This window comes from Humulus lupulus, chromosome 8 (genome assembly GCF_963169125.1).
Source record: "Humulus lupulus chromosome 8, drHumLupu1.1, whole genome shotgun sequence".
Classification (NCBI taxonomy): Eukaryota; Viridiplantae; Streptophyta; class Magnoliopsida; order Rosales; family Cannabaceae; genus Humulus; species Humulus lupulus.
The window spans coordinates 7,111,084-7,135,838 of NC_084800.1; the positions used below are offsets into that span (position 1 = coordinate 7,111,084).

The 24,755-nt window shown below is 31.1% G+C and overlaps 3 protein-coding genes and 1 long non-coding RNA gene across 4 annotated transcripts; 2 read left to right on the forward strand and 2 right to left on the reverse strand.

Moving 5' to 3' along the window:
* The first annotated feature begins 4,046 nt into the window (after window positions 1-4,046).
* On the forward strand, window positions 4,047-7,163 carry LOC133794382 (uncharacterized). Its single transcript, XM_062231605.1, has 7 exons — window positions 4,047-4,812; window positions 5,210-5,519; window positions 5,659-5,921; window positions 6,010-6,297; window positions 6,374-6,666; window positions 6,767-6,817; window positions 7,031-7,163. Exons 1-7 carry the CDS (start codon window positions 4,563-4,565, stop codon window positions 7,055-7,057), a joined length of 1,482 nt encoding a protein of 493 aa, XP_062087589.1. The 5' UTR covers window positions 4,047-4,562; the 3' UTR covers window positions 7,058-7,163.
* Window positions 7,164-7,278: 115 nt separating this feature from the next.
* LOC133794383 (GDSL esterase/lipase APG-like) lies at window positions 7,279-9,514 on the reverse strand. Its single transcript, XM_062231606.1, has 5 exons — window positions 9,083-9,514; window positions 8,772-8,902; window positions 8,383-8,616; window positions 7,923-8,178; window positions 7,279-7,807 (listed from the first exon to the last, which is right to left on the reverse strand). Exons 1-5 carry the CDS (start codon window positions 9,378-9,380, stop codon window positions 7,614-7,616), a joined length of 1,113 nt encoding a protein of 370 aa, XP_062087590.1. The 5' UTR covers window positions 9,381-9,514; the 3' UTR covers window positions 7,279-7,613.
* Window positions 9,515-18,029: 8,515 nt separating this feature from the next.
* On the forward strand, window positions 18,030-19,109 carry LOC133794385 (uncharacterized). The gene is made up of 3 exons (XR_009875193.1): window positions 18,030-18,529; window positions 18,711-18,761; window positions 18,979-19,109. It is a non-coding gene; the product is annotated as an uncharacterized LOC133794385 (long non-coding RNA).
* A 163-nt stretch (window positions 19,110-19,272) lies between these two features.
* Window positions 19,273-21,249, reverse strand: LOC133794384 (GDSL esterase/lipase APG-like). Its single transcript, XM_062231607.1, has 5 exons — window positions 20,932-21,249; window positions 20,662-20,792; window positions 20,259-20,492; window positions 19,795-20,050; window positions 19,273-19,673 (listed from the first exon to the last, which is right to left on the reverse strand). The coding sequence occupies exons 1-5, from the start codon at window positions 21,191-21,193 to the stop codon at window positions 19,480-19,482; spliced, it is 1,077 nt and encodes a 358-aa protein (XP_062087591.1). The 5' UTR covers window positions 21,194-21,249; the 3' UTR covers window positions 19,273-19,479.
* Window positions 21,250-24,755: the final 3,506 nt, after the last annotated feature.

A 24,755-nucleotide genomic window follows, 5' to 3' on the forward strand; every position in this document is an offset into this window, starting at 1 on the left:
TAGCAAATGTAATTCAGATTCTAAACTATGGCATGCTAGAATGGGCCATATAAGTGAACAAGGTTTAGTGGAATTATCTAAACAAGGTTTGTTGCTGAATTATAACCATGTTAATCTACCTTTTTGTGAGATTTGTATACAGGGCAAACAACATAGGATCAAGTTCTCTCACAATGGCTATAGAGCAAAGCAAACTTTGGAATACATCCATGCTGATTTATGGGGTGCAAGCAGGATTAAAACTCCAGGAGGTAACCTATATTTTCTGTCTATTGTCGATGATTTTAGTAGAAAAGTTTGGGTATTTCTGTTGAAACATAAAAGTAAATGCTTGGAGAAATTAAAAAATTGGAAGGTATATGTTGAAACTCAAACAGATTCTAAAATCAAAACACTTAAAACTGATAATGGACTTGAATTCATAAATGATGAATTTAATGAATTGTGTGTAAAAAATAGTATGCAAAGACATAGGACTGTGATTAAACCCCCTCAGCAAAATGGTATTGCCGAGAGAATGAATAGAACCCTTCTAAATAAAGTTAGATGTCTTTTGATTGAATCTGGCTTACCAAAGAAATACTGGGGAGAAGCCTTGTATACTACATGTTATCTAATAAACAGGAGCCCGAGCAGAGCAATCAATCTCAAGACACCTGAGGAATTATGGAATGGAAAGCCTCCATCACTGGTACATCTCAGAACCTTTGGTTGTGCAACATATGCACATAATGTTGAAGACAAACTAAGTAAGAGATCTGTTAAATGTATTTTAATGGGATATCAAGTTGGTGTCAAGGGTTATAGATTATTGTTTACTGAAACTAACAAAATTATAATTAGTAGAGATGTTATTTTTAATGAACTTGATTTTCCATTTAAAAGAAATGAGAAAGGTATTGTCTTTGATGTTTCAGGTAACAGATTACCAAGAAAAACTGGAGTTCAAATTGAGGTGGAACCAGCACATACTGAGTTGGATGAACAAGACCACTTTGAACCTGAATTTGAAACTGAAGCACAAGAAGAAGACCTAAGTGACTACCAACTTGCCAGAGACAGGTCCAAAAGAGATATTAAAGCACCTGTGAGATTTAGTGAAGCTGATATCATTGCCTATGCATTGTCTATTGCTGAGGGATCAACAGAAAAAGAGCCAAGAAACTACTCTGAAGCAGTTAACAGCAAAGATTCTCATAAATGGAAGCAAGCCATGATGGAGGAACTGAATTCACTAAAGGAGAATAATACCTGGGAGCTAGTTCTTAAGCCTGAAAGACAGAAAATCATTGGCTGTAAGTGGATTTTTAGAATTAAAGATGGATTTACTGAGCAAGAGCCAAAGAAATTCAAAGCTAGACTTGTGGCAAAGGGGTTCACGCAAGTTGAAGGAGTAGATTACTCTGAGATATTCTCACCAATAGTAAAGATGAAAACTATCAAAATGATGCTAGCTTTAGCTACTCAATTAGTTGGGAAATTGAACAAATGGATGTAAAAACAGCTTTTTTGAATGGTCAATTAGAGGAAACTATCTATATGACTCAACCTGAAGGATTCAAGGTGGAATCAAAGAGAGGTGAACTGGTGTGTCTTCTTAAAAGGTCATTATATGGACTCAAGCAGTCCCCTAGACAATGGTACAAGAAATTCAACTGAGTGGTGACAAAAGGTGGCTATACAAGGTCAAAGTATGACACTTGTCTGTATTTTTCAAACTTGGATTCAAATTCAACAACCTTTCTACTTATTTATGTGGATGACATGCTCACAATGAGCAAAGACATGCATCAAATAAATCGATTGAAGAATGTCCTAAAGGGTGAATTTGAAATGAAAGATCTTGGGGCTGCTAGGAAGATTTTGGGAATCGATATTATCAGAAATAGGAAAGAAAAGAGACTCATGATTTCTCAAGAAAACTATCTGGAGAAAGTGATCAAAAAGTTCTAGATGACAGACTCAAAAGAGGTAAATATACCTCTTGCTGGTCACTTCAGTTTGTCTTCTGATCAGTCACCTAAAACTGATCAAGAGAAGAAATCACTGGAAAAGATACCATATGCAGAGGCAATTGGAAGTGTGATGTACGCTATGATCAGCACTAGGCTTGATATTGCATATGCAGTGAGTGTTTTAAGTAGATACATGTCCAACCATGGAGAAGAACACTGGAAAGGAGTGAAGTGGCTACTGAGATACTTAAAAGCTACAACCAGACACGGATTGAGGTTTAACAAGACAGGAACTAAGATACAACTTGAAGGCTATGTTGATGCTGATTATGCATCAAACAGAGATACCAAAAAGTCTATTACTAGCTACTGTTTCCAACTCAACAGCTGTTGCATTAGTTAGAAAGTTCAGTTGCAACAAGTGGTGGCACTGTCAACAACAGAAGCTGAATTCATGGCCACCACTGAAGCATTCAAGGAGGCAGTTTGGATTAAAGGAATACTAAATGAGATTCAAATGATGACAGGAAAAGTAACTGTGTTTTCAGACAATCAATCAACCATTCATCTATGTAGAAATCCAGTTTACCATGAGAGATCCAAACATATTAATGTCATATTGTTTTGGATCAGAGATAAGATAGAGGAAGGAGAAGTAGAGCTTGAAAAGGTACCAAGTGAAGAGAACCCTGCTGATGCTGGTACCAAAGTTCTTTCAGTCAGTAAGTTCCAACACTGTTTGGAACTACTGAACATTGCCTCCATCTAAAGGTAGCTGGTTCACTCCCCTGATGTTGCAAGAAATGTTTTCTATGGATTAAGGTGGAATTTGTGGGAATTATAATCCACAGAAAACATATTTTAACAACTTAACAATTAAAGTTGTTATGTTTGACTTTATTTTCGGTTAGATTAGTTTATGTGCACCAAGGTTATTTTAGTCTTTTCCTTAGCAGTAATAATTCTATTTAAAGCCTTGTAATCTCTTGTATTAAGTGACAGAAAATTCACATTGAATTTGAGAGTGAGAGAAGTGTTTAGAGAGAAGAAAAGAGTGTAAGAGAGTTGGGGAAATCTAAATCCAAGATCAGTGTTCTTGGAAGAAAACTCAAGCTGAGTTTTGAGGAGGGATTTCACCTAGGTTCTTGGTGGTGCACTAAACTAATATTTTGCATTGTAATCTATTGATTAATAGAGAATACAACTCAGGGGAGTAACAGAAAGTAGGTCATTGTTTGGCTGAACCTGTATAAAAATTCTGTGTTCTTTATTTCTTCAGTTTTATCCTTTTAATCTCTGGTTTATTGCTTGAATTGGTTTGATCAAATTAACTTGTTTTCTGTATATGTGTTGAGTTCTGTGTTGTAAAGATTTACAACATTTAATTTAAAGAAAAATTAAAATTGAATAAAATTAAACAATTAATATATATACAAATGATTTTTTTTAAATTGAATAAAATTAAAAAATTAAATTATATACATACATTATAATCTAATAAATTATTAACTTAAATATTTAATACTTGTCATTTTTTTATTTGACTCAATAAAAAATAATATAATCATTAATTAAATATTTATCAATTTTTTTCATATGTTATTTGAGGTTAATATATTTTTGTTGGTGTGAAAAATAATTAATACAAAAAATTGTATATATCTATGTGTATAATTTAAATAATCATTTTTTTTTAAATTTGATATAAAAAAATTAATTCCTAAGTTAAGATCTTATCAAAGTATTACACTTTAATGAAGATTATACTATAACTTACAAATAATTTATTTTATTCTAAAGTAAACACGAGAATATTGTTGATTATTATGATTCTAATACCAATAAGTCAAATAAATAACTTATAATAACTTTAATTGAATGTCAATCTTATTACTTATGATTTCGATAGCAAACTATTCCGATTACGTGCAAGTTTGCTATTGTTTATTTGAAATATGTGTTTTTTATTGGAGGAATATATGCGAGCTCCAAATGCTGCTTGGATATTACATGTTTAAATTTTGGTGTCCTCTGTTTTTTATCATCAATGGTCTTTGTTTGTTGAGAATATATATTTTTCTTTTCCACCTAAGGGATTGAATAACCTCATGATTGAAAAATATTATAAAACGACAAGTTGGTTTCCTTTTGTGTATTTTTTTTTTACAATAATTAATCATATAGACACGAACTCATTTAGTTCGACACAAAGGACACGATTACATCGTCTCCACTTCCACCAAACGACGTATCACTCTGACGAACAAATCAGCGATGAAAGAATCGACGACATGAGATTTTAGGTGTCAATAAAACGACATATCGTTTGGTTTTGTGTGAAGATCCATCTTGGCAATGGGCCTCGGCTGTCCATGCAAAAAAGCCCAACCCAGAAAGCGTTTTCAGTTAACTTTCCCGCTCTTTTATCTTTCCATCTCAGGCGAAGTACCGAAATCAAGACGCCGACGTTAAAAACCCAGTTTTTTTCGTTATATATACCCTACGCCTACGTACCGCAAAGGCACAAAGATAATAACTACTAAAGAACATAACATTCCTCTGAATCTCTCTCTCTCTGAGCTATTGGGTTCTTTTGAAAACGCAAAAATGGTGGCAGAAGTGGCTGCTCCGTCTAGAACACGACGACCACCTGAAACAACTGTACTTCCAGTTCCAGAGGCTAATCTTCACAAGATGTCGTTGTATGTGGGTGACCTGCACCCAAGTGTCGAAGAAACTGACCTCATCGAAACGTTTCGTTTCATGGGTCCCCTTGCCTCCGTTCGCCTCTGCCGAGACTTTTTCACCGGAAAATCCCTTTGTTATGCCTACATCAACTTCTTTTCTCACTCCCATGGTATACACTGTAGTCTCCAAACTTTATTGGGCTATCTTTTTCTTTCTTTATAGACTTCCTCTGCCTGGAATATTGGGTTTCTTTTACTTACTGTTGTATTGGGTTTCTGAAACGTGACATGATTTATTTTCTTTCTTGGTTTTGTTTTTGGCATTTTCTTGGTTTCTTTGAACCATTTCATTAAAAATTCGGTCCCTTTCGACCTTTCTTTTTGGAAAGTTGTTCTGTGCATGAATTTGTCTGGGCTTCTTTATTCTTTGGCGTTTGCTTTAACTGGTCAGTTGGATAATTTGTTCTATTTACAATTTTACATATCTAAATGAATTCATGTTTTTTTTCCCTGCTCTGTATTGATGTGTGTCTTTTGTTTTCTGGTTCCTTTCTTTGATTTGAACAGCATCTAAAGCTCTAGACTGTCTGAATCACACTGAACTAAAGGGTAAGCCCATAAGAATAATGTGGTCTCAAAGAGATCCTCTTCCGAGAAAAACTGGTGTTGGCAATATCTTCGTGAAGAATCTCGACCGTTCGATTACCAGTGCTGAATTGCAGGAAATGTTTCGCAAATATGGGAATATACTTTCTTGCAAGGTTGCTGAAGCAAATGGTGAAAGCAAGGGTTTCGGGTTTGTCCAGTTTGATTCGGAGGACTCTGCCATGGCTGCTGTTGGTGCTCTCCATAATTCAAAGATCGAAGGGAAAAAGTTGTAAGCCTTCTCCTTGGTCTTTCTTTTTTTAAATATTTTTTTGTTCTTGTACTAAATTACTTAGGTTCATCATTATGTTTATGGAGTTTTTGTTTTTTGTATTAAAAATTGATGTTCCATTTTCTTTGCTACAATCTAGATATGTGACAAAATTTGTCAAGAGAACTGAGAGGACAGCAGCCAATGAAGAAGAAACATCATTTACAAATCTGTTTGTGAAAAATCTTGATATAGATATCAGTGTGGATTGTCTTCGAAACAAATTCTCACAGTTTGGAAAGGTTTATAGTCTAGTCATACTGAAGGATTACGAGGGTAACTCAAGGGGTATGGGTTTTGTAAAATTTGTGTCCCCGGAAGACGCTAAGAACGCTGTTGAGAGGTTGAACGGTTCACTGTTAGGTAAACATTGGTGACTTGTTCATATCATTTTGTAAAGCCATCTCAGTATATTCTGTCTGACTTGAAACAACGTGAAACAATGGATCAGGATCAAAGCACATGTTCGTGGAAAGGGCTCGTAAGAAAGCTACGACGGGGGAACTTTTCAAAACTGGACACAATATGTTCAACTGCCAGTTTGATAAGCCTTCAAATTTGTATGTTACGAACCTAGACATACATGTGGACGACAACAAACTACGAAACCATTTTAGTTGCTGCGGAAATATAACATCTGTTCGAGTGATGCGAGATAAGAATGGCATCAGCAAAGGATTTGGTTTTGTTCGTTTCTCTACTCATAAAGAAGCCAAGAATGCTCTCAAAACACTTGACGGTATACCAAATTAATCTCATTCAATCTCCTCATCTCTTTTCTAACTATCTGTCTAATGCCAGTTTATTGTACTCAGGAACTGTTCTAGAACAAAAATCTTTGCGTGTGACCTTCGCTTGGCAGAAAGAATATCACCGCAAGGAAACTAAACTCTACTACCCTCAGCCATCTTCAAAAGATTTGGATATTCCAAACTGGGATAATGCTTCTTGTTCATTCACTTTTGGCCAATACAACTTGGGTCCTTCCTCCTCTTTACACTCTCCACTTCCATACCAGCCATTTGAGTATTTCAATTTTGGCCATAATGTTGGTCATGAACAGTATCCATGGCTTTTACAGAATTACCTGCAACAGTTCTCCACATGTGTAAGGGATCTTCTTTATTTATGAACCTTTTATTTAAAAACCATTGATTATATTTGTAGTTCTCACCAGGCTATATGCTTACATAATTTTGTAATGGCAGGTGCCAACAAGGCAAATGCAGCGGCAGGGTAATCAGAATTTCCGACCCAGTGTATGTTGATTTTTCTTTCCTTTCCAAGCAAAATGAAGGGGATAATAACTAGATTATTGCTTCACAAGTTCATATAAAAGCATAGCAGATATGATTGCTTCACAACTCAATTGATTTTTACCAGTGTTAAAACTATCTTAGTTTGGCTTTCTTATATATTGAGTTGACTGGTTGCTCACATTCAATATTCCGTGTGTTTTATTTTTCTTGCAGCAATCTTGTGTTCTTACCGATATATGAGCTATGGGAATCACGGGGATAATAAAGTTAGCTGAATGTAATAGGATGCCAGAACGTTGAGGATCATTTTGTATAGAATCTTTTACTTCTCATTGTGTAGGATTTTAAGTACTCATGTTTTCTGAAATTGATTGTTTTCAAGTACTCTCATTCTCATTCCCATTCCACAAGCAATAAGCAACCATTCATATCAGTTTCATCATACCATAACAAAAATAAAATTCAACAAATACACTCTTTCAACCACTAGATCTTCTCAATAATTCTGGTCTTTGCAAACCTACAAATACTAAATTAACATAACACTGCACTCGAAAGTAGAAACACAAGAAATTTGTCTGGTACATGTAACATAATATTATAATATTATGAGTGATGCTAGACATCCACACTTTTTACACACTGTTTGTGCTCACAATGATAAGTATTTTTAAAAGTAAGACCATGTGACTTATCACGTGTGCACAAATAATGTATAAAAAAAACTGTCTCAATCATTACTCATAAATATATTATTAAGACAGTTGGGCAAATACTATCGAACGAACACACCTCATCAGACGAGGGATAGGCCTTGGCCTATCAACTCAACAGCAATAATTCTATTAGCAGCTTCGGATGGATGGACACCGTCAAAAAATACGTACTGAGTAGCATTTGAACAAGTTCCTATTGCGTGAGGATTGCACAAAGCTGAGTGTGTCTCCGGAGTCCCAGTTCCGCAGCAGCCTCTTGTTGCTTCCGCAAAGCCTATAACAGGAAATTCAAACCAGAGACATTAAATATAACTATAGTAATCTTAATTCTATGCAGTCCGGTGGAAAAAGAAAGAAGAAAGAAAGAAAGGGTTTGATTTTCTGAGTACCATATTTAGAAGGGGATTTAATAACATCGTAAAGAGGCTTGTAAATATCAAAGATAACAAGTCTAAGATCAGGGTATTGCTTTTGGATACTGGCAGCAGCAGCGTTCAACTTCTTATTAAATGCTTGGGCGTCTGTGTTGGGCTTAGCGACACACCCACTTTGGTGATATCCAAATAAGGTTCTTGCTGATGGAAGACAGCCTAATGGAGGGAGTGAAGTCACTCCAATTTTTCTTGCCCCCAAGCCATACAAGCCCTGTTTTAGTAATAAGATGGAAACTATTAGATGAAAATTTTAACAGGTTTACATATAGCAGTAAGTACCAATAAGATGTATCTTTGTTTGATTCTAGAAGATAATTCTTTTATGCACATAAACACACACACCAAAGAGTAAATCTCAAAACTATATCATAAAAAGTGCACGTTTGATGCATTTCTCAAAGAAATTATATATTACCTTAGTAAAGGTTGTGAATGAGCTAATGAGCATGACACTGTATTGCTCAACGGTGTAGGCTCTGTTGAGATGAGGATTGATGTAGTAGTTCTGAACGAAGTCGCCACTACCAACGCTCAGTACATAAAGAGCGTCCTTAATAATGGATTTAGCTTTACTCTGGCCAGCTACTTTAGCTAGCTTTGTCTGGTATTCTTGGAAATACTTTAACTGCTGGGACAATGGGATTGCGTGCTGTAAAAAAGGTTGCGGTATTTATCAGTTAAGTTTTAGATATACAGAACTAACTAATGCATAACAAATAATGATTAAGTGTAATTAAGTAGTGTAATGTTGCCGACAAAAGTAGACATTTTCAAGGTTTACATAAATATATAGATCTTACTCACATATCGAGCTGCAGTGTTCTCATCGTAACCAGATGCAGCTGAAGCAAAGTTGGCTCCAATAAGAAGTTTTTTCCCTGATGCTTCTGGGCTAAGATACGCCGGTGCGTAACTCTTGAAGCCTAGAGTCTCAGCTGCACAGTCAAAAACTTGCTCAGTATGATAAGCACAAACGCATGCATGCATGCTCTTGTTGACATATTATTATTACTCAGAATTATAATAAGCTAGTGCTTGAGCTAAGCAAACATCATGATAGCTGTTTTTGTTGTTGTTGTTGTTGTTGTTGGTGTTGGGTTTTAAGTGCTACTTACCAATGAGGTCAGTGGGAAGTTTGCCATTGGAGAATCTTCCGGTGGGTTGGTGATTGACGAAGTCCCTTCCATAAGGAGGGTAATTAGCCTTAAAAAGAGTGGGGAGATGGTTGTTGTTCCCTACATCGACAATGGAGTCACCAAAAGTAATGACCGCCGGAACAAGAGTGTCCTGAGCATTCCCACCATATAAAAATAGTAATCCACATACACACACCAAACTCAAAACCATGCTGCCTCCTCCTCTGTTATGCATTTGCATTTCCATCTTCTTCTTCGGCTTATTTAACAGTGGCATAAATAGCAGTAGAGACTTAGCAAAGACAAAGACCTTGGCGTTTGGTTTGGTATAACTACTATTTTTTGGAAAAGAAACTTATTAAAGATTTATGCAGAAGAAGATAAAGATATGAGTATTGCTTAAGGGAGTAGACATAATGACCCAGTTCCCAAATATTTTTAACTTAATAAGTATTACGTGTAACAATTAACTGACCATGCCATGTCAAATCATGTGGTATTGAAAATGCTAATGTGCCAAATAATAAAAGATATAATTTAAAATTGTTAAAAGAATTTATAAAATTTATATTTGTTAGATATTTTAGTAATTTTATATCAACAAACTATTTTAGTTATAGTGTTGATCAAAATACAAATATTATTTTTATATCTTAGAGTACTTTTAAATTAAAATATACTAGATAGACACACGATAATTTTATGCTTTTACTTTCCTAGCGTGCATCTAAATAAATTGACTCATATTCAAGTAGAAAACTATTTTAGCCTAGCAAATATTGAAGGAGGGTGGGACTTGTGTTTTGGTCATTAAATGACTGTCACTGTCTTTGATGACTTTCTCTACGTATCACCATTTAAACCACAGACTTTATCTAATAATTTAAAAGATGTAACTCCATATCTCTTCTATATAATAAAAAAAAAAAATGTAACTCCATGTCTCTTCTATATAATATAATAAATGTTCATATAACAAAAAATTTTGATTTTAGTCATTTTTAATTTTTTTAATATTAATTTTAACAGATATTCTTATATTTAACAGTAGTTTATAAATATTTAAACTTAAATAAAATAAAATAAATAAAATAAATAATTAAAAAATTAAAATATGATATTTTATAATGATAATTATTTTAAAATAATAAATAATTAAACAAATTAAAATTGAATATTTTAAAGATATTTTACAATAATAATTATTTTTAAATAATAAATAATTAAACAAATTAAAATATGAAAATTTTGAAATATTTTACAATGATAATTATTTAAAAATAATAAAATTATACGTTTTATAACTTAAATAAAATTTAATTAAATTTAAAGCCACTTATTAGAATAATATCATATTAAATATATAATATAATCTACGGTGAATTAGCAACAACTTGTTTTTTTTTTTTAAACTAGCTTTTTTTTTTAAAACTAGCAAGAAACTTAAATTTAAAATCCACATATAATATTTAATATTACATTAAACATATAATATATAATCTCTTGTTGTTACTCTCAAATTCAAAAACTAAATTCAAAAATTAAAATTTATATGACATTAATATAAATTTAATAAAAATAATTAATAAATTTTATAAATAAAATTAGGCAAACGTGCATATTGCTCGTTGTTTGTCTCTAGTCCAACATAAATGTAACTACATATCCAACATATTATATTAAATATATATAAGGACCAATTTAATCATGTTAAAATTAAATTATGTTTTTGGTAAGACACTCATTAATAAATTGATCATCACTAAAATATTATATTATATAATATAGTTATGCAAAACTTTCACTTTTTATGTCTTTATTTATTTATTTTCTAAAGCATAAAAATAATTTATAATTTAAAAATGCTATGAAATATAAAAATAATATTATAGTGTATAATAAACTTAGTATCAATATGATTTGTTAATATAAAATTACTAAAATAAAAATATTTATAAATTAAAAAAATATTCATAGAACAAAATAAAAAATATTTAAGATTTAAATATTATTTATTTTATTATCATATTAATTTATTGTAGTTATAATTCTAATTTTTTATACGACAGTGTATATTATAGTTATATAACTGGATTCCAAATAATTTTTTGTGCTGAAATTATAGTTCAAATAATTTGTTTCACACTGTTATAAACAAAAAGCAAACACTCGTATAACAAACAGTCTAAACGTTGTTTTCAGTACTATAAATTATTCATAATTTTTAAAAATTAATTGAATATTTATTATAATTATAATGTAAAACATCATATCAAATAATTAAAATTATACTTATACAAGTACTGAAAATACAAAAGGCATAAGGTACTACCAAATAATTTTCCTATATTATATATATATATATTTATAGTACACTCTATACTATGTAGTTCCCACATTGATCACATCCTCCAATAATTTTAAAGCATGAATAGCTATGTAGTATGTACACATGGACAAATCATGGAAAAATTCTATAGAACCTGATTGAAATTTTTTGGCAAGCTGACTTGGCCAAAACTAATTGGTCTTTTAAATAAACTATTAAACTTTTTTTATAATATTTTTCTACTTGTTAAATTTGTAGAAAATAATAAATAGGGATGTGGATCGTGTTTGGATAAGTCTCTTTCATCATGTGGTATGTGCTCTTGGACAACCCTATTCATCATTTTCCCCCTATCGTTCTCAACAGTAAAATACCTCACCAAACAAAACCAAATTGCATAAAAATCTTAAAGAAATATGTCACCCCAAATGACCAACAGTAAGCACAGGGACGGACCCTCGGTATGGCTTAGGGCCAGCACTCCCTCATTTTTTTAATAAAGAAAAATTCATATATAAATAATTTCATTGGTCCATTTCAAAACAATTTTGACTTTTCAAACTACAGTATTTCTTTATTTAACTGTACGTATCATATAATTAGTGCTGTTATATTGTGGACCCGCTCCTATTCTTTAAACAAATTAACTAATAAAATAAGGGTAGGTATGACTTGTACTTTTGTAAAGTATTATTTTAGGTATTATGTGTTCACAATAATATATATTTGGTATTATATTTTTTAAAATAGTACATATTTAATAAAATATAATTTTTAAATTTAAATGTAATTAATTAATTATATATAATTGATAGCAGTTTAGTCATATTGATAAAATTTTATTTATTAAATCTTAATCTAGAGTATTAAATATATATGATTTTAAAATATATGATACAATATAAACATTATTAAAAAAAGAAAAACCGAAATGATATTTTATAAAAAAATAAAATAACAAACGAGTAAATTCCCATCAAACAATTCTTAAAACCTTAAAATACCTTCCTTTTAGTTTTTTTATAAATATGATTTTTTTTAATAACCTATTTTAATAAATACGACTTTCTAATACTATATTTTTATGACTTTTTTTCTTTCTTTGAAAAAATTATATCATATATATTATAGTTATAGCAGACATCCCACTAAATTTTGGTAAATTTCGAATAATTTACAGTGTCAAAATCAGAGTTCAAACAATTAATTGCATGCGTGACTAAATTTTTTTATAAGCGTGAAAAACAGATTGTTTGAACTCTAATTTGGGCACTATAAATTATTCAAATTTTATTGAAAATTAATAAAATGTCTACTATAACTATAATATACATTGACATAAAAAAACAAATGAGTTGTAATTTTTCCAAATACCATAAATAAAAAATAAATTTACGGTAGGAGCAATTTCTATACCCTGTACCCCTTAAGTAGAATTATCATAAATTATAACTTATTTTTTCAAAGTTACATTTATATGAAGAAGAAAAAATCTACATGTTTAATTTTTTTTTTTTCAAAATCCATACAAACATATACAAAAAGTAAATCTTATATTTAAAAAATATAGTGAAAAAAATCTTTAAAAAGTTTAAATTTCTACCCATGCATAGTTGAGGTGAAATCGACATATTTTAAAGAGTATCGTGTAATAATGTATTGTTAGAGTCGTTATAATGATTTATTGGGTCTTACTCTTAGCTTACTACTATTGAAGAACTTTTCCCATCTTTTATCATATGTGCCTCTTTCCTTTGTCTATACAGCTGCTACACGTACAATGTCAGCTAGCCCCTGATATCCAGTTGCCGTATGTGCTACCTATCGCGTTGGATGGCCCATTGCCGCAAAGAGATAGACTTATGTTCTACTCTGTATTTTAAAATATCTTTCCAAAATATATATTTTTTTATTTTGCCTCTAAGTTTTATATTATAACATACATCAGGTTCTCTAAATATTTCTCTACATCATTTAAATATTATATCTTTAAACATATTTTATTAATTAAAGTAAAATAAAATAATTGATAAAAAAAATAATAAATATATACTAAATGGGAGAGAAAAAACTTATAAAAAAAATAATATTAAAATATTATATAAATGTTATGTAAATGTAGATATGAATTAATTAGAGTTTGTGCATAGGTATTATAAATATGTGTATAAAGGAGCTGATGGAAGATGTTTTTGTGAGTTAGTTAAATATTATAGAGAAAGTGTATTACAAAATATATCACCAAAACATATTTTTTTATAATTTATCTCAAACTTTTACATTATAACATACACCAGTTTCTCTATTATTTCTCTACATCATTAAAATATTATATTTTTTTGAAAATATTTTATCTATTTTAAGAAATAAAATAATTAAATATAATAGTATCACACTCAAATATATATACAAAAGTTTATAAAAAATAATAAAATATTTATAGCTTGATAAATAGTATTTCACTACATATAGAGAAATATTATTCATTTAGGTAAAAAAAATATAAATTTACATCACCTATTGGAATACTATTTAACTATTTTTTTCTCTATATTATAAAAAATTAGATATTTTAACTCCTCCAATTAAGAGTGCTCTTAGAGCATCTCCATTGGAGGCTACGCTACAAATTTTGGGAGAAATGACATATATAATATTTTATTTAATTAATACAATCTTAACTAAAAATAAGAAAGAAAAAACAAAGTAAGTTGTGAACAATGGGCAACGTTGCCAAAAAAAATAGGGTGGAATATATGTTATTTTGTTAACTTTTGACCCACATGAATATAAGCAACACTATTGGCACAGGTGCTCTTAGTCATCTAATTCTGGCTAATCATCTCACAGTATATTTGATCTTTTAGAAAGCATCATATACATTATAAAAAGTTGGAAAATTATTTAATACACGTGGATTATTATAATCCTAGCTTTATTTAGGACACTATGCAATTTTTCATTAAATATTGATTAATTTACAATACAAAAAATATAATTTAAATTGTCTATTATATGCAAGATATTATAAATTATTAAAAAAAATTACAAAATTACAAAATATTTTAAATAATTATAACGAACACTCTCATTTGAAAAGATATATATATAATTATCCACGTGTCCAAAATTACAAAAATGAGAAAAAATGGATGTAGCTATTTTTAGGGATTGTACTATAGATGCACCCTATAAAGTTAATTAAATAACACAAGCTTTTGGGTTTTCTTTTGCACTTTAAACAAAGTAGCATTGTGTCATGTGGGGATTGTAGGCTTTGATAAGTTTTACGAGAATTTGATTTTGCGGGTTTCTCTATTCTAATTGTGCAGTTAAAGGCAGGCCGAAGAATTGTTTCACAACTGCAAACCAAAAAAGTTGTTTAGTTCATCTAGAATCCTTAAACAAAATAAGTTAAAACAAAACCAACTAATCAGCAACAAATCCATATGCCTCCAATAAGTGGCGAAGACAGCGCTCAAAGTTTTACATTATACCATACATAAATTTCTCTATATATCTTTACATCATTTAAATATTATATCTTTAAACATATTTAATTAATTACAGTAAAATAAAATAATTGAAAAAAAAAAATAAATATATACTAAATAGGAGAGAGAAAGGTTATAAAGAAAAATAATAATATTAAAATATTATATAAATGATATGTAAATGTAGATATGAATTAATTGGAGTTTATGCATATCTATTATAAATATATGTATAAATGAGGTGATGGAAAATGTTTTTGTGAGTTTTAGCTAAATATTATAGAGAAAGTGTATTACAAAATACATCACCAAAACATATTTTTTTTATAATTTACCTCAAACTTTTACATTATACCATACACCAGCTTCTCTATTTTTTCTCTACATCATTTAAATATTATATTTAAAAATATATATTTTATTCATTTTAAGAAATAAAATAATTAAATATAATAGTATTATTGTCGACGCGATTTTTCGCCAACAGTAAATTATATGAATAAATAAGATGGATTAGTACTGAATGATAAACCGTAATATGAAAATGATAACAATAGAGAATGTGGAAGTAATTGCAAAGAAATATGGTCACTCATTTTTTAGGTGGTTCGGAGGTTAAAATCCCCTTAGTCCATCAGCCAATATTATTGATCTATCCTTACTATTTCTTACAGAGTATTTGCATTACAAGAAGAATCCAACCCTTTGCACTATCCAGGGTTTTTGTATTTATAGGAGATTGATCTCTGAGTCGGTATTGGGGTCATCTCGTGATCTCTTCATCCATCATGTCATTTATGTGACATCGATGATTAATTCCTAAACCTTACAGTGAAGTGTGGTCTAATCAATAGGTAAAGATGGATAATGGGCCGCATGGTCCAAATCAGGTGTTCGATGTCTGATCACGCACGTTTATATTGCGTATCCGAAAATTCGGGAATAGAACAGACACGTTATGTCTGGTATACGCATGTTTATATTGCGTGGTTGACTTTATAAAGATCCGATGGTACGTCAGGCTTCTGATGTACCACGAGCTTAATGTGGTGCTAGCTTGTGCCTGCTATACTATGTCGACACAATCGCTCCAAGTGCTGAGCAGCTAAACCATCGATCAGGTCGAGCTATTTGTTTAGGGACCGTACCAAACAGCTCCGGATGAACGGTGGACATGTGGCAGGTTGGTTAAGTCCATTTTCTAGCTCCACAAAGTACGTTTGGAAATTCGGGGCGTACAATCACACTCATATATATATACAAAAGTTTATAAAAAAAATAATAAAATATTTATAGCTTGATGAATAGTATTTCACTACATATAGAGAAATACTATTCAATTAGGTAAAAAAAAATATAAGTTTACATCATCCATTGGAATACTATTTAACTATTTTTTTCTCTATATTATAAAGAATTAGATATTTTAGCTCCTCCATTGAAAGTGCTCTTAGAGTATCTCTATTACAGGCTATGCCGCCAATCTTGAAAGAAATACAAAATATAATATTTTATTTAATTAATACAATCTTAACTAAAAATAAAAAAGAAAAAACAAAGCAAGTTGCCGTGGGCAACGTTGTCAAAAAAATAGAGTTAAATATATATTATTTTATTGACTTTGGATCCTAAGTGAATAGAGTTAAATATATGTTATTTTGTTGGCTTTGGACCTATTGGCACCAACGCTGATGCTCTTAGTCATCTATCATCTTACATTATATTTGATCTTTTAGAAAGCATCATATACATTATAAAAAGTTGGAAAATTCTTTAATACACGTGGATTATTATAATCCTAGCTTTATGTAGGACACTATGCAATTTTTTACTAAATATTGAATAATTTATACTGCCAAAAATATGATTTAAATTGTCTATTATATGCGTGTCTTTATTTTTATACGCATGTAAAATATTATGTTTTGATATGTTCTTGATACTATAAATTATTAAAAAATACTTAAAAAATTTACAAGATGCTCTAAATAATTATAACAAACACTATCGTATAAAAATATATATATATAATTATCCACGTGTCCAAAAGTATAAAAATGAGAAAAAATGGATGTAGCTAGTTTTAGGGATTGTACTATAGTTGCACCCTATAAAGTTAATTAATTAAGAAATAACACAAGCTTTTGGGTTTTCTTTTGCATTTTAAACAAAGGAGATTGTAGGCTTTGATAAGTTTTATGAGAATTTGATTTTGCGGGTTTTTCTATTCTAATTGTGTAGTTAAAGGCACTGCAAAACAAAAAAATTGTTTAGTTCATCTAGAATCCTTAAACAAAATAAGTTCAAACAAAACCAACTAATCAACAACAAATCCATATGCCTCCAATAAGTGGCGGAGACAATGACAAAGTACAGTGGGGCAAAAAAATATTTAAATTATTATAAAAAATATTGAGAAATTCCATTTGTGTTTTTGGTATGTAGATAGTTAGAATCTTAATTGTTTTTATATGAATGTGTATATTGTAGTCATAGCAGGCATCACACAAATTTTTGGGATATTCTGAATAATTTAAGGAACCGAAAACAGGGTTTAAACATTTTTGTTACACACATGTTTATTTTTTATACACAAGTGCAAAAAAATATTTGAACTGTGATTTTGACATAGTAAATAATTCAAAATTTCAAAAAAAAAAAAGAGTATATAAATTTAAATAGGAGTATAATTGTTTTTCTAAGGAAATAAATCATTATAAATTAGTTAAATATAAATAAATATTAAAAAAAAAGCACTAAATAAGAAAAAATAACATAATTATGTGAGAAAAAATTGTTTATTTGACTTAACTATAATTTGTATGTATGTTTAGGGTGGATTCAAACCCCACTTTTTGAAAAAGAAAAAAAAATTGTAAAAATTGAGTGCCCCCTCCCTCCCTCCCTCCGCTTATGCCTCCAATTAACAAAAAAAATAGGCTCCATTGAGTGGAGTTGCATAATCATTGTAGTTAGAGAAGTGCTTAAAGAAACCATTATCATGTTTAGGTATTTCCAAGTGAATTATCAATCAATTGGGGATGATACCCATGGTCTCTCACGCTCTTTACAGAGTAAATTGTTGGATTATTTCTTTTTTTTCACAATTACACGGTGAGAAATGCAAATAGCAACATACAAGAAAGTAATCCTTTTTGTGTTTTGCAATTTAGTAGTAATATTACAGATGCCTGACATGACATGAAACAAACAAATGATCCACAATGAATCTCAATGATATTTTTCTATTAAAGCAGTGAACCAAAATCAGTCTGCAAACTTCTATCATTGTCAAAACTTTTGGGTTTGTGTTTCTATCCTCCCAACCAAATATGATTAAATGTGCTCATTCTATCTCCTTATCTCTTTTCTAATCTAACTCCAGTTTATTTTACTCAGGAGCTGTTCTAGAAGAAATATCTTTGCGTGTGACTAACGCTTGGGAAAAAGAATATCACCGCAAGGAATCGAAACTCTTCTCCCTCAAAAGATTTGGATATTCCAAACTGGGATAATGCTTCTTGTTCATTCTCTTTTGTTCAATACAACTCTGGTCCCAAAACTCACTTTGATCTCCTTTCAATCTGATTACAAAAGCTAAAGGTGAATTCTAAATGAATCCCAGCTTATATTTATAGGCACCATTAGTTTCTTGAACATGCTAGCTGGACTAGTTGTAAATTATATCAAATGGGATGTTAATTTTGGAGAATTAAACTCCACACCATTGATTATTACTGTAGTTCTCACCAGGCTTTATGCTTACATAGTTTTGTAATGGTAGGTTCCAACAAGGCAAATGCAGCAGCCGGGTAATCAGAATTTCCGACCCAGCGTATGTTGTTTTTTCTTTCCTTTCCAAGCAAAATGAAAGGGATAATAACTAGTTTATTGCGTCACAAGTTCATATAACAGCATAGCAGATATGATTGCTTCACAGCTCAGTTGATTTCTCCCAGTGTTCAAATTATCCTAGTTTGGCTTTCTTATATATTGAGTTGACTGGTTGCTCACATTCAAAAATCCGTGTGTGTGTTTTATTTTTCTTGCAGCAATCTTGTGTTCTCACCGATATATGAGCTATGACAATCACGGGGATAGTAAAGTTAGCCGAATGTAATAGCATACCAGAACGTTAAGGATCATATTGTTCAGAATCTTCATGTATCTTTTACTTCCCATTGTATAGGATTTCAAGTACTCATGTTTTCTGATCTTGATTTTAGAACATTTCTTTGTTTTTGTTGACCATTTTTTCAAGCACTCTCATTCCCACTCCACAAGCAATAAGCAACCATTCATATCACAGTTTCATATCATAACAAAAATAAAACTCAACTAACAGATTCTTTCAACCACTAGATCTTTTCAATAGTTCTGGTCCTTACAAACTTACAAATAAACAATTTAACATGACACTGCAATCGAAAGTAGAAACACAAGAAATTTGTCTGGTACGTGTAACATATTAATATTATTAAGACAGTTGGGCAAATACTATCAAGTCTTCTTATATAGTGTATAGATTCAGTAAAAATGATTACACACCATCATCAGATGAGGGATAGTCCTTGGCCTATCAACTCGTCAGCAAGAATTCTATTAGCAGCTTCGGATGGATGGACGCTGTCAAAAAATACATACTGAGTAGCATTTGAGCAAGTTCCTATCGAGTGAGGATTGCACAAAGCTGAGGTTATCTCCACAGTCCCAGTTCCACAGCAGCCTCTTGCTGCTTCTGCAAAGCCTATAACAAGAAATTCAAAACAGAGACATTAAATTTAACTGTAGTAATCTTAATTCTATGCAGTGCGGGGAAAAAAAGAAAGAAAGAAAGAAAGAAAGAAAGGGTTTGATTTTCTGGGTACCATATTGAGAAGGGGATTTAATAACATCGTTAAGAGGCTTGTAAATATCAAAGATAACAAGTCTAAGATCAGGGTATTGCTTTTGGAGACTGGCAGCAGCAGCGTTCAACTTCTTATTAAATGCTTGGGCGTCTGTGTTGAGCTTAGAGACACACCCACTTTGGTGATACCCAAATAAGGTTCTTGCTAATGGAAGACAACCCAATGGAGGGAGTGAAGTCACTCCAAGTTTCCTTCCCCCCAAACCATACAAGCCCTGTTTTAGTAATAAGATGGAAACTGTTAGATGAAAATTTTAACAATATACATATAGCAGTAAATACCAAAAAGATGTTTCTTTATTTGATTCTAGAAGATAATTCTTTTATGCACACACACACAAAAACACACCATAGGGTAAATCTCAAAACTATATCTTAAAAAAGTGCACTTTTGATGTATTTCTCCAGGAAATTATATATTACCTTAGTAAAGGTTGTGAATGAGTTAATGAGCATGGCACTGTATTGCTCAACAGTGTAGGCTCTGTTGACTAAAGGATTGACGTAGTAGTTCTGGACAAAGTCACCACTGCCAGCGCTCAGTACATAAAGAGCTTCTTTAATAATGGATTTAGCTTTACTCTGGCCAGCTACTTTAGCTAGCTTTGTCTGGTATTCTTGGAAATACTTTAATTGCTGGGACAATGGGATTGCGTGCTGTAAAAAAAAGTTCCGGTATTGATCGATTAAGTTAGCTTTACAGAAGTAATTAATGCATAACAAATAATGCTTAAGTGCTAATTAATTAGAAGTTTAGATTACTAGTTTAAGGTAGCCACAGTAACTAGACAGAAGTAGATATTTTCAAGGTTTATATAGATCTTACATTTAGATTAGCAGCATTCTCGTCGTAACCAGATGCAGCTGAAGCAAAGTTGGCTCCAATAAGAAGTTTTTTCCCTGATGCTTCTGGGCTAAGATATGCAGGTGCGTAAGTCTTGAAGCCTAAAGTCTCAGCTGCACAGCCAAAAACTTGCTCAATATCATAAACACACAAGCATGCATGCATGCTCTTGTTGACATATTACTATTACTCGGAATTAAACTATTATAAGCTACGAGACATAATCTAGTGTCAGAGCTAAGTACTACTTACCAGTGAGGTCAGTGGCCAGTTTTCCATTGCAAAATCTTCCGGTGGGTTGGTGATTAACGAAGTCTCTTCCATAAGGAGGGTAATTAGCCTTAAAAAGAGTGGGGAGATAGTTGTTGTTCCCCACATCGACAACGGAGTCACCAAAAGTAATGACCGCCGGAACAAGAGTGTCCTGAGCATTCCCACCATATAAAAATAGTAATCCACACACACACACCAAATTCAAAACCATGATAGCTCCTCCTCTATTATGCATTTCCATCTTCGTCTTCTTCTTCTTCTTCTTTAACTGTGGTATATGGCAGTAGAGACTTAACAATGGCTAAGACCATATATATATTCAAGTCGAAAACGACTTTAGAGAAGCGGCTATTGAAGAAGGAGGGTGGGAGTTGTGTTTTATCATTAAATGACTGTCTTTAATGGCTTTCTCTAGCTAGTACCATTTAAACCTCTCAATTTATCATTATAATTTAAAAATGTAACTAACTCTTCAACAGATAATATATATTGTCTTCCTGGTTTCATTTTTTTGGTCCCTTTTTCTAGTGACCATTTTGTTTTTTTCTTTTTCTTTTTACTCATGGCATTGAAAGACACACCACAATTATACATGATCTCTCTTCATTGAATATAAGTTGGCATGGTAGTTGAGATGAAATATATATATTTATAGATAACACAGTAGCAGCTGTCACTGTGAGTTTAAGCACTCCAAGAGAGAAAAGTTGCACATGTGATGGATTAATTTTGGTGGTTGGAGAAATTAAAGGGAAAACAGCAACATGATCAGCTGACTTGTTTCAACTAATATTGAACTATACTGTAGCATTGGAAATAAATACCCAGACACAGAGAGAAAGAGAGAGATTATATATAGCATTCAATACATATTAATATATGATCAGGCATTTTGAGGTTGAGTTATTGATATATATATATATATATGTATATGTATATTCACCATCTATATTTTCTCCCACCAAACAACAACATTTTTATAAATCGATGTGAAGTCAAGGAAGATGATATGTATATATATGTGTAGCTACAAAGATATAAATAACATAATTAAAAGTAACTATTTAAGTTGATAGATGAGAGTGTGAGACTGCTGATTGTACAGGCATTATCTCTTGCATTTGAAGAGTGAAGCATAGCAATTGCTATCACACACTGATAGATTGTCCCACTTAGGTGTGCCCAGATCTGGTACTTGACAGTTCTCAATAAGATCTTGTATTAAAACGTTTTTTTTTTTTTTTTTTTTTTTTAGAAACTGCATATATATAGAGAGAGAGAGAGATGGGATTGAAATCAACAAATGAATCAGTAAAAAAAAATAGCTAACTAAAATAATCTAGTATTGTTCTATATTCTATTGCTGCAATTGTTTAACTAACTACTAGCTATACATCGATATGTCTGTCGTTAATTTTTTAAAAATACTTATGTGATACCAAAAAATGTCTCAGCAAAAATCAGGTATTTATATTTGTAAAAAAGAAAGAAAAAAAAGAAAGATATTTGTCAACTATTATATATATATATATAGTCCTTTTGGTTTAATCAGACCGCAATAAGTACTAGGGAGCCAGATAAGGAGAGAAGACCAGAAGCAGAGGTAGAGAACATTAATTATATTTAATAAAACATGAATATATATATATATGATCAGTTCTTTTTTGAATATTACATGAGATGAGATGGATCTGGTTGAACTCAAATCAGAATTATTAAATACTACGCGGATTTTGTTTGACTATGGACACTGCCCAGTACTGGAAATGGGCCACCATAATTACCGTACACCCCACTCACATGATCATAATATATATATGTGTGCTGTATCCAAACCAAGAGCAGGTTATTGGCTACTTAAAAGTTTCAACAACAGACTATATACTACAGTACTTAGTAGTAGTAGTACTATTACTCTACATGTTATTACTTCTTGGCTTTTCCCATGTTCCACCAATTATACCGGGCTATATGGCTTAACACAACAGCAGAGTCAATCTTATGTAATATAATTTTGTTTTTCTTAAGATCGGTGATCTCTAAACAGTTTCATATAAATCCGATGATTTTGGCCTCTGTTGCATGATCTTTTGTCGGATAAATATTTTAACAGATGAGAGAGTATACATATGTGTATAATGTATACGTACTTGGTCCTTCACTTACACTATGTTTGGTAGGAGATGAAAGGATGATTTAATTAAGAAGGATGGACTTGGACGATGGAGAAGAAAAGGGGTTGGAGAAGAGAGTGATAATCCTGTATTTTGGTATAAGGTTTGGGTTTGGGGAGTAAAGTTAGAGGAGGTTTAGATTAAGAGAATGAGAAACTCAAGTGTTTAAAAAGGTTAAGATTACTTTCCAATCAAGTCATTAAAAATAAATTTAACAAATATGGGTTAGATTTGACCTTCTCATTCCCACCAAACCAAACTCCCATACCAAACACCCCTTTAGGATTTTTTGGTGTAATAGGAAGGAAAAAAATAAGTAATTTTTTTTACAATTTAAAATAAATAACAACATTAAAAAAATTAGTCATATTAATTATATTTAAGAAATTTTTTATGTATCTTTAGGAGCATAATTTTGATTGTTGCCTGGAGTGGAGATGTTCTAAGGCACCAATGAAATAGGGTATCTAGCTAAAATATATTAATTTTTTTTGTTTAAATTGTAAACTATGTGTCAAAAATATTGTTATTGTCTTAGTTTTGAATAGTTAATGATCATTATTGTGTGTAATATTTTGTTTCGAATTATTTATTTAAAAACTTAATTATGTCAAGATTAATATTACACTACTATAAATCTACGTTGAAAAAAATTGAATCACTTTAATTTCAATTAGTTTAGAATAACGCATGCATTTTTCCAGTTATTTAAAAAAAATATCTAGGTTATATATATATATATATATATATATCCAAATTTAGTATCTAATATTTCCAGGCATTTATGATTAAGTTCAATGTCTCCTCTTATTGATTATATATGTCTGGCATGTTCGTCAAATATGAATAATTCAAAGACAATTAACGAATCTATATAATATATATGTATATTTATATATTTACGTAATAAATCCTAACTATAATAAGTAATGAGCAATATTGTAGATAGGTGTGGATTGCTCAACTACTGGCCAATATAGTGATGATTAATTCATGAAAGTTGAATCAAGTATAGTCACCCTCTATATGTAGGTAGAGTGTTGATATACACTACAAAAAAATAGGCCTAATCCATCATACCAATCTCAGCGTCTCGGCGTGCCTGTGTATACGCCGAGATTTAGTAGGTATTTCTTTTTAAAAATAAAAATATATTGAAATTTGTCCCTGAATTGAGCCCTATCTATTCTCGTCAATACCCCATGGGTTGGCCGAGACAGGGCCCAAATCAGGGCAAAAAAGCCCCATGCATGAGAAGAGCCACCACAGCCACCATTTTTCCCTTTTTTTCTTTCTTCTTCTTCTCCATTCGGCACCATTGAAACCAACCACTATTTTTGAGTTTTTTTGGTTGAAATTGAAGGTTTTTGGGCCTTTTTCATCACCATAGTCATTTAATATCAAGAGGAACTTTGGGTGCTTGATATTGGTGAGTATTTTGCCCTTATTTTTATTTTTTTAAAGTTTGAGAAAATTGATAAATGTATGTTGTTTTATGGTTGTTTTAGGTTGAAAATAGGGTGGGTTGTCTTCATAAAAGACTAAATGACCTTGAGCCATTGATTTTGAGCTATTTTGGGTAAGGTTTGAATTTTTTTTATATTTGGCCGAAAATAATATTATGATTTA

Excerpts from the sequence above, each read along its gene's own strand:
- LOC133794383 (XM_062231606.1), bottom strand. The coding sequence starts at position 9,380 with ATGCCACTGTTAAATAAGCCGAAGAAGAAGATGGAAATGCAAATGCAT. Across the intron at positions 8,179-8,382 it reads CATTCACAACCTTTACTAAG|GGCTTGTATGGCTTGGGGGC; the intron begins GTAATATATAAT and ends TTACTAAAACAG. Across the intron at positions 7,808-7,922 it reads TAAATCCCCTTCTAAATATG|GCTTTGCGGAAGCAACAAGA; the intron begins GTACTCAGAAAA and ends TTCCTGTTATAG.
- LOC133794384 (XM_062231607.1), bottom strand. The coding sequence starts at position 21,193 with ATGGAAATGCATAATAGAGGAGGAGCTATCATGGTTTTGAATTTGGTG. Across the intron at positions 20,051-20,258 it reads CATTCACAACCTTTACTAAG|GGCTTGTATGGTTTGGGGGG; the intron begins GTAATATATAAT and ends TTACTAAAACAG. Across the intron at positions 19,674-19,794 it reads TAAATCCCCTTCTCAATATG|GCTTTGCAGAAGCAGCAAGA; the intron begins GTACCCAGAAAA and ends TTCTTGTTATAG.
- LOC133794382 (XM_062231605.1), top strand. The coding sequence starts at position 4,563 with ATGGTGGCAGAAGTGGCTGCTCCGTCTAGAACACGACGACCACCTGAA. Across the intron at positions 5,520-5,658 it reads AAGATCGAAGGGAAAAAGTT|ATATGTGACAAAATTTGTCA; the intron begins GTAAGCCTTCTC and ends GCTACAATCTAG. Across the intron at positions 6,298-6,373 it reads TGCTCTCAAAACACTTGACG|GAACTGTTCTAGAACAAAAA; the intron begins GTATACCAAATT and ends TATTGTACTCAG.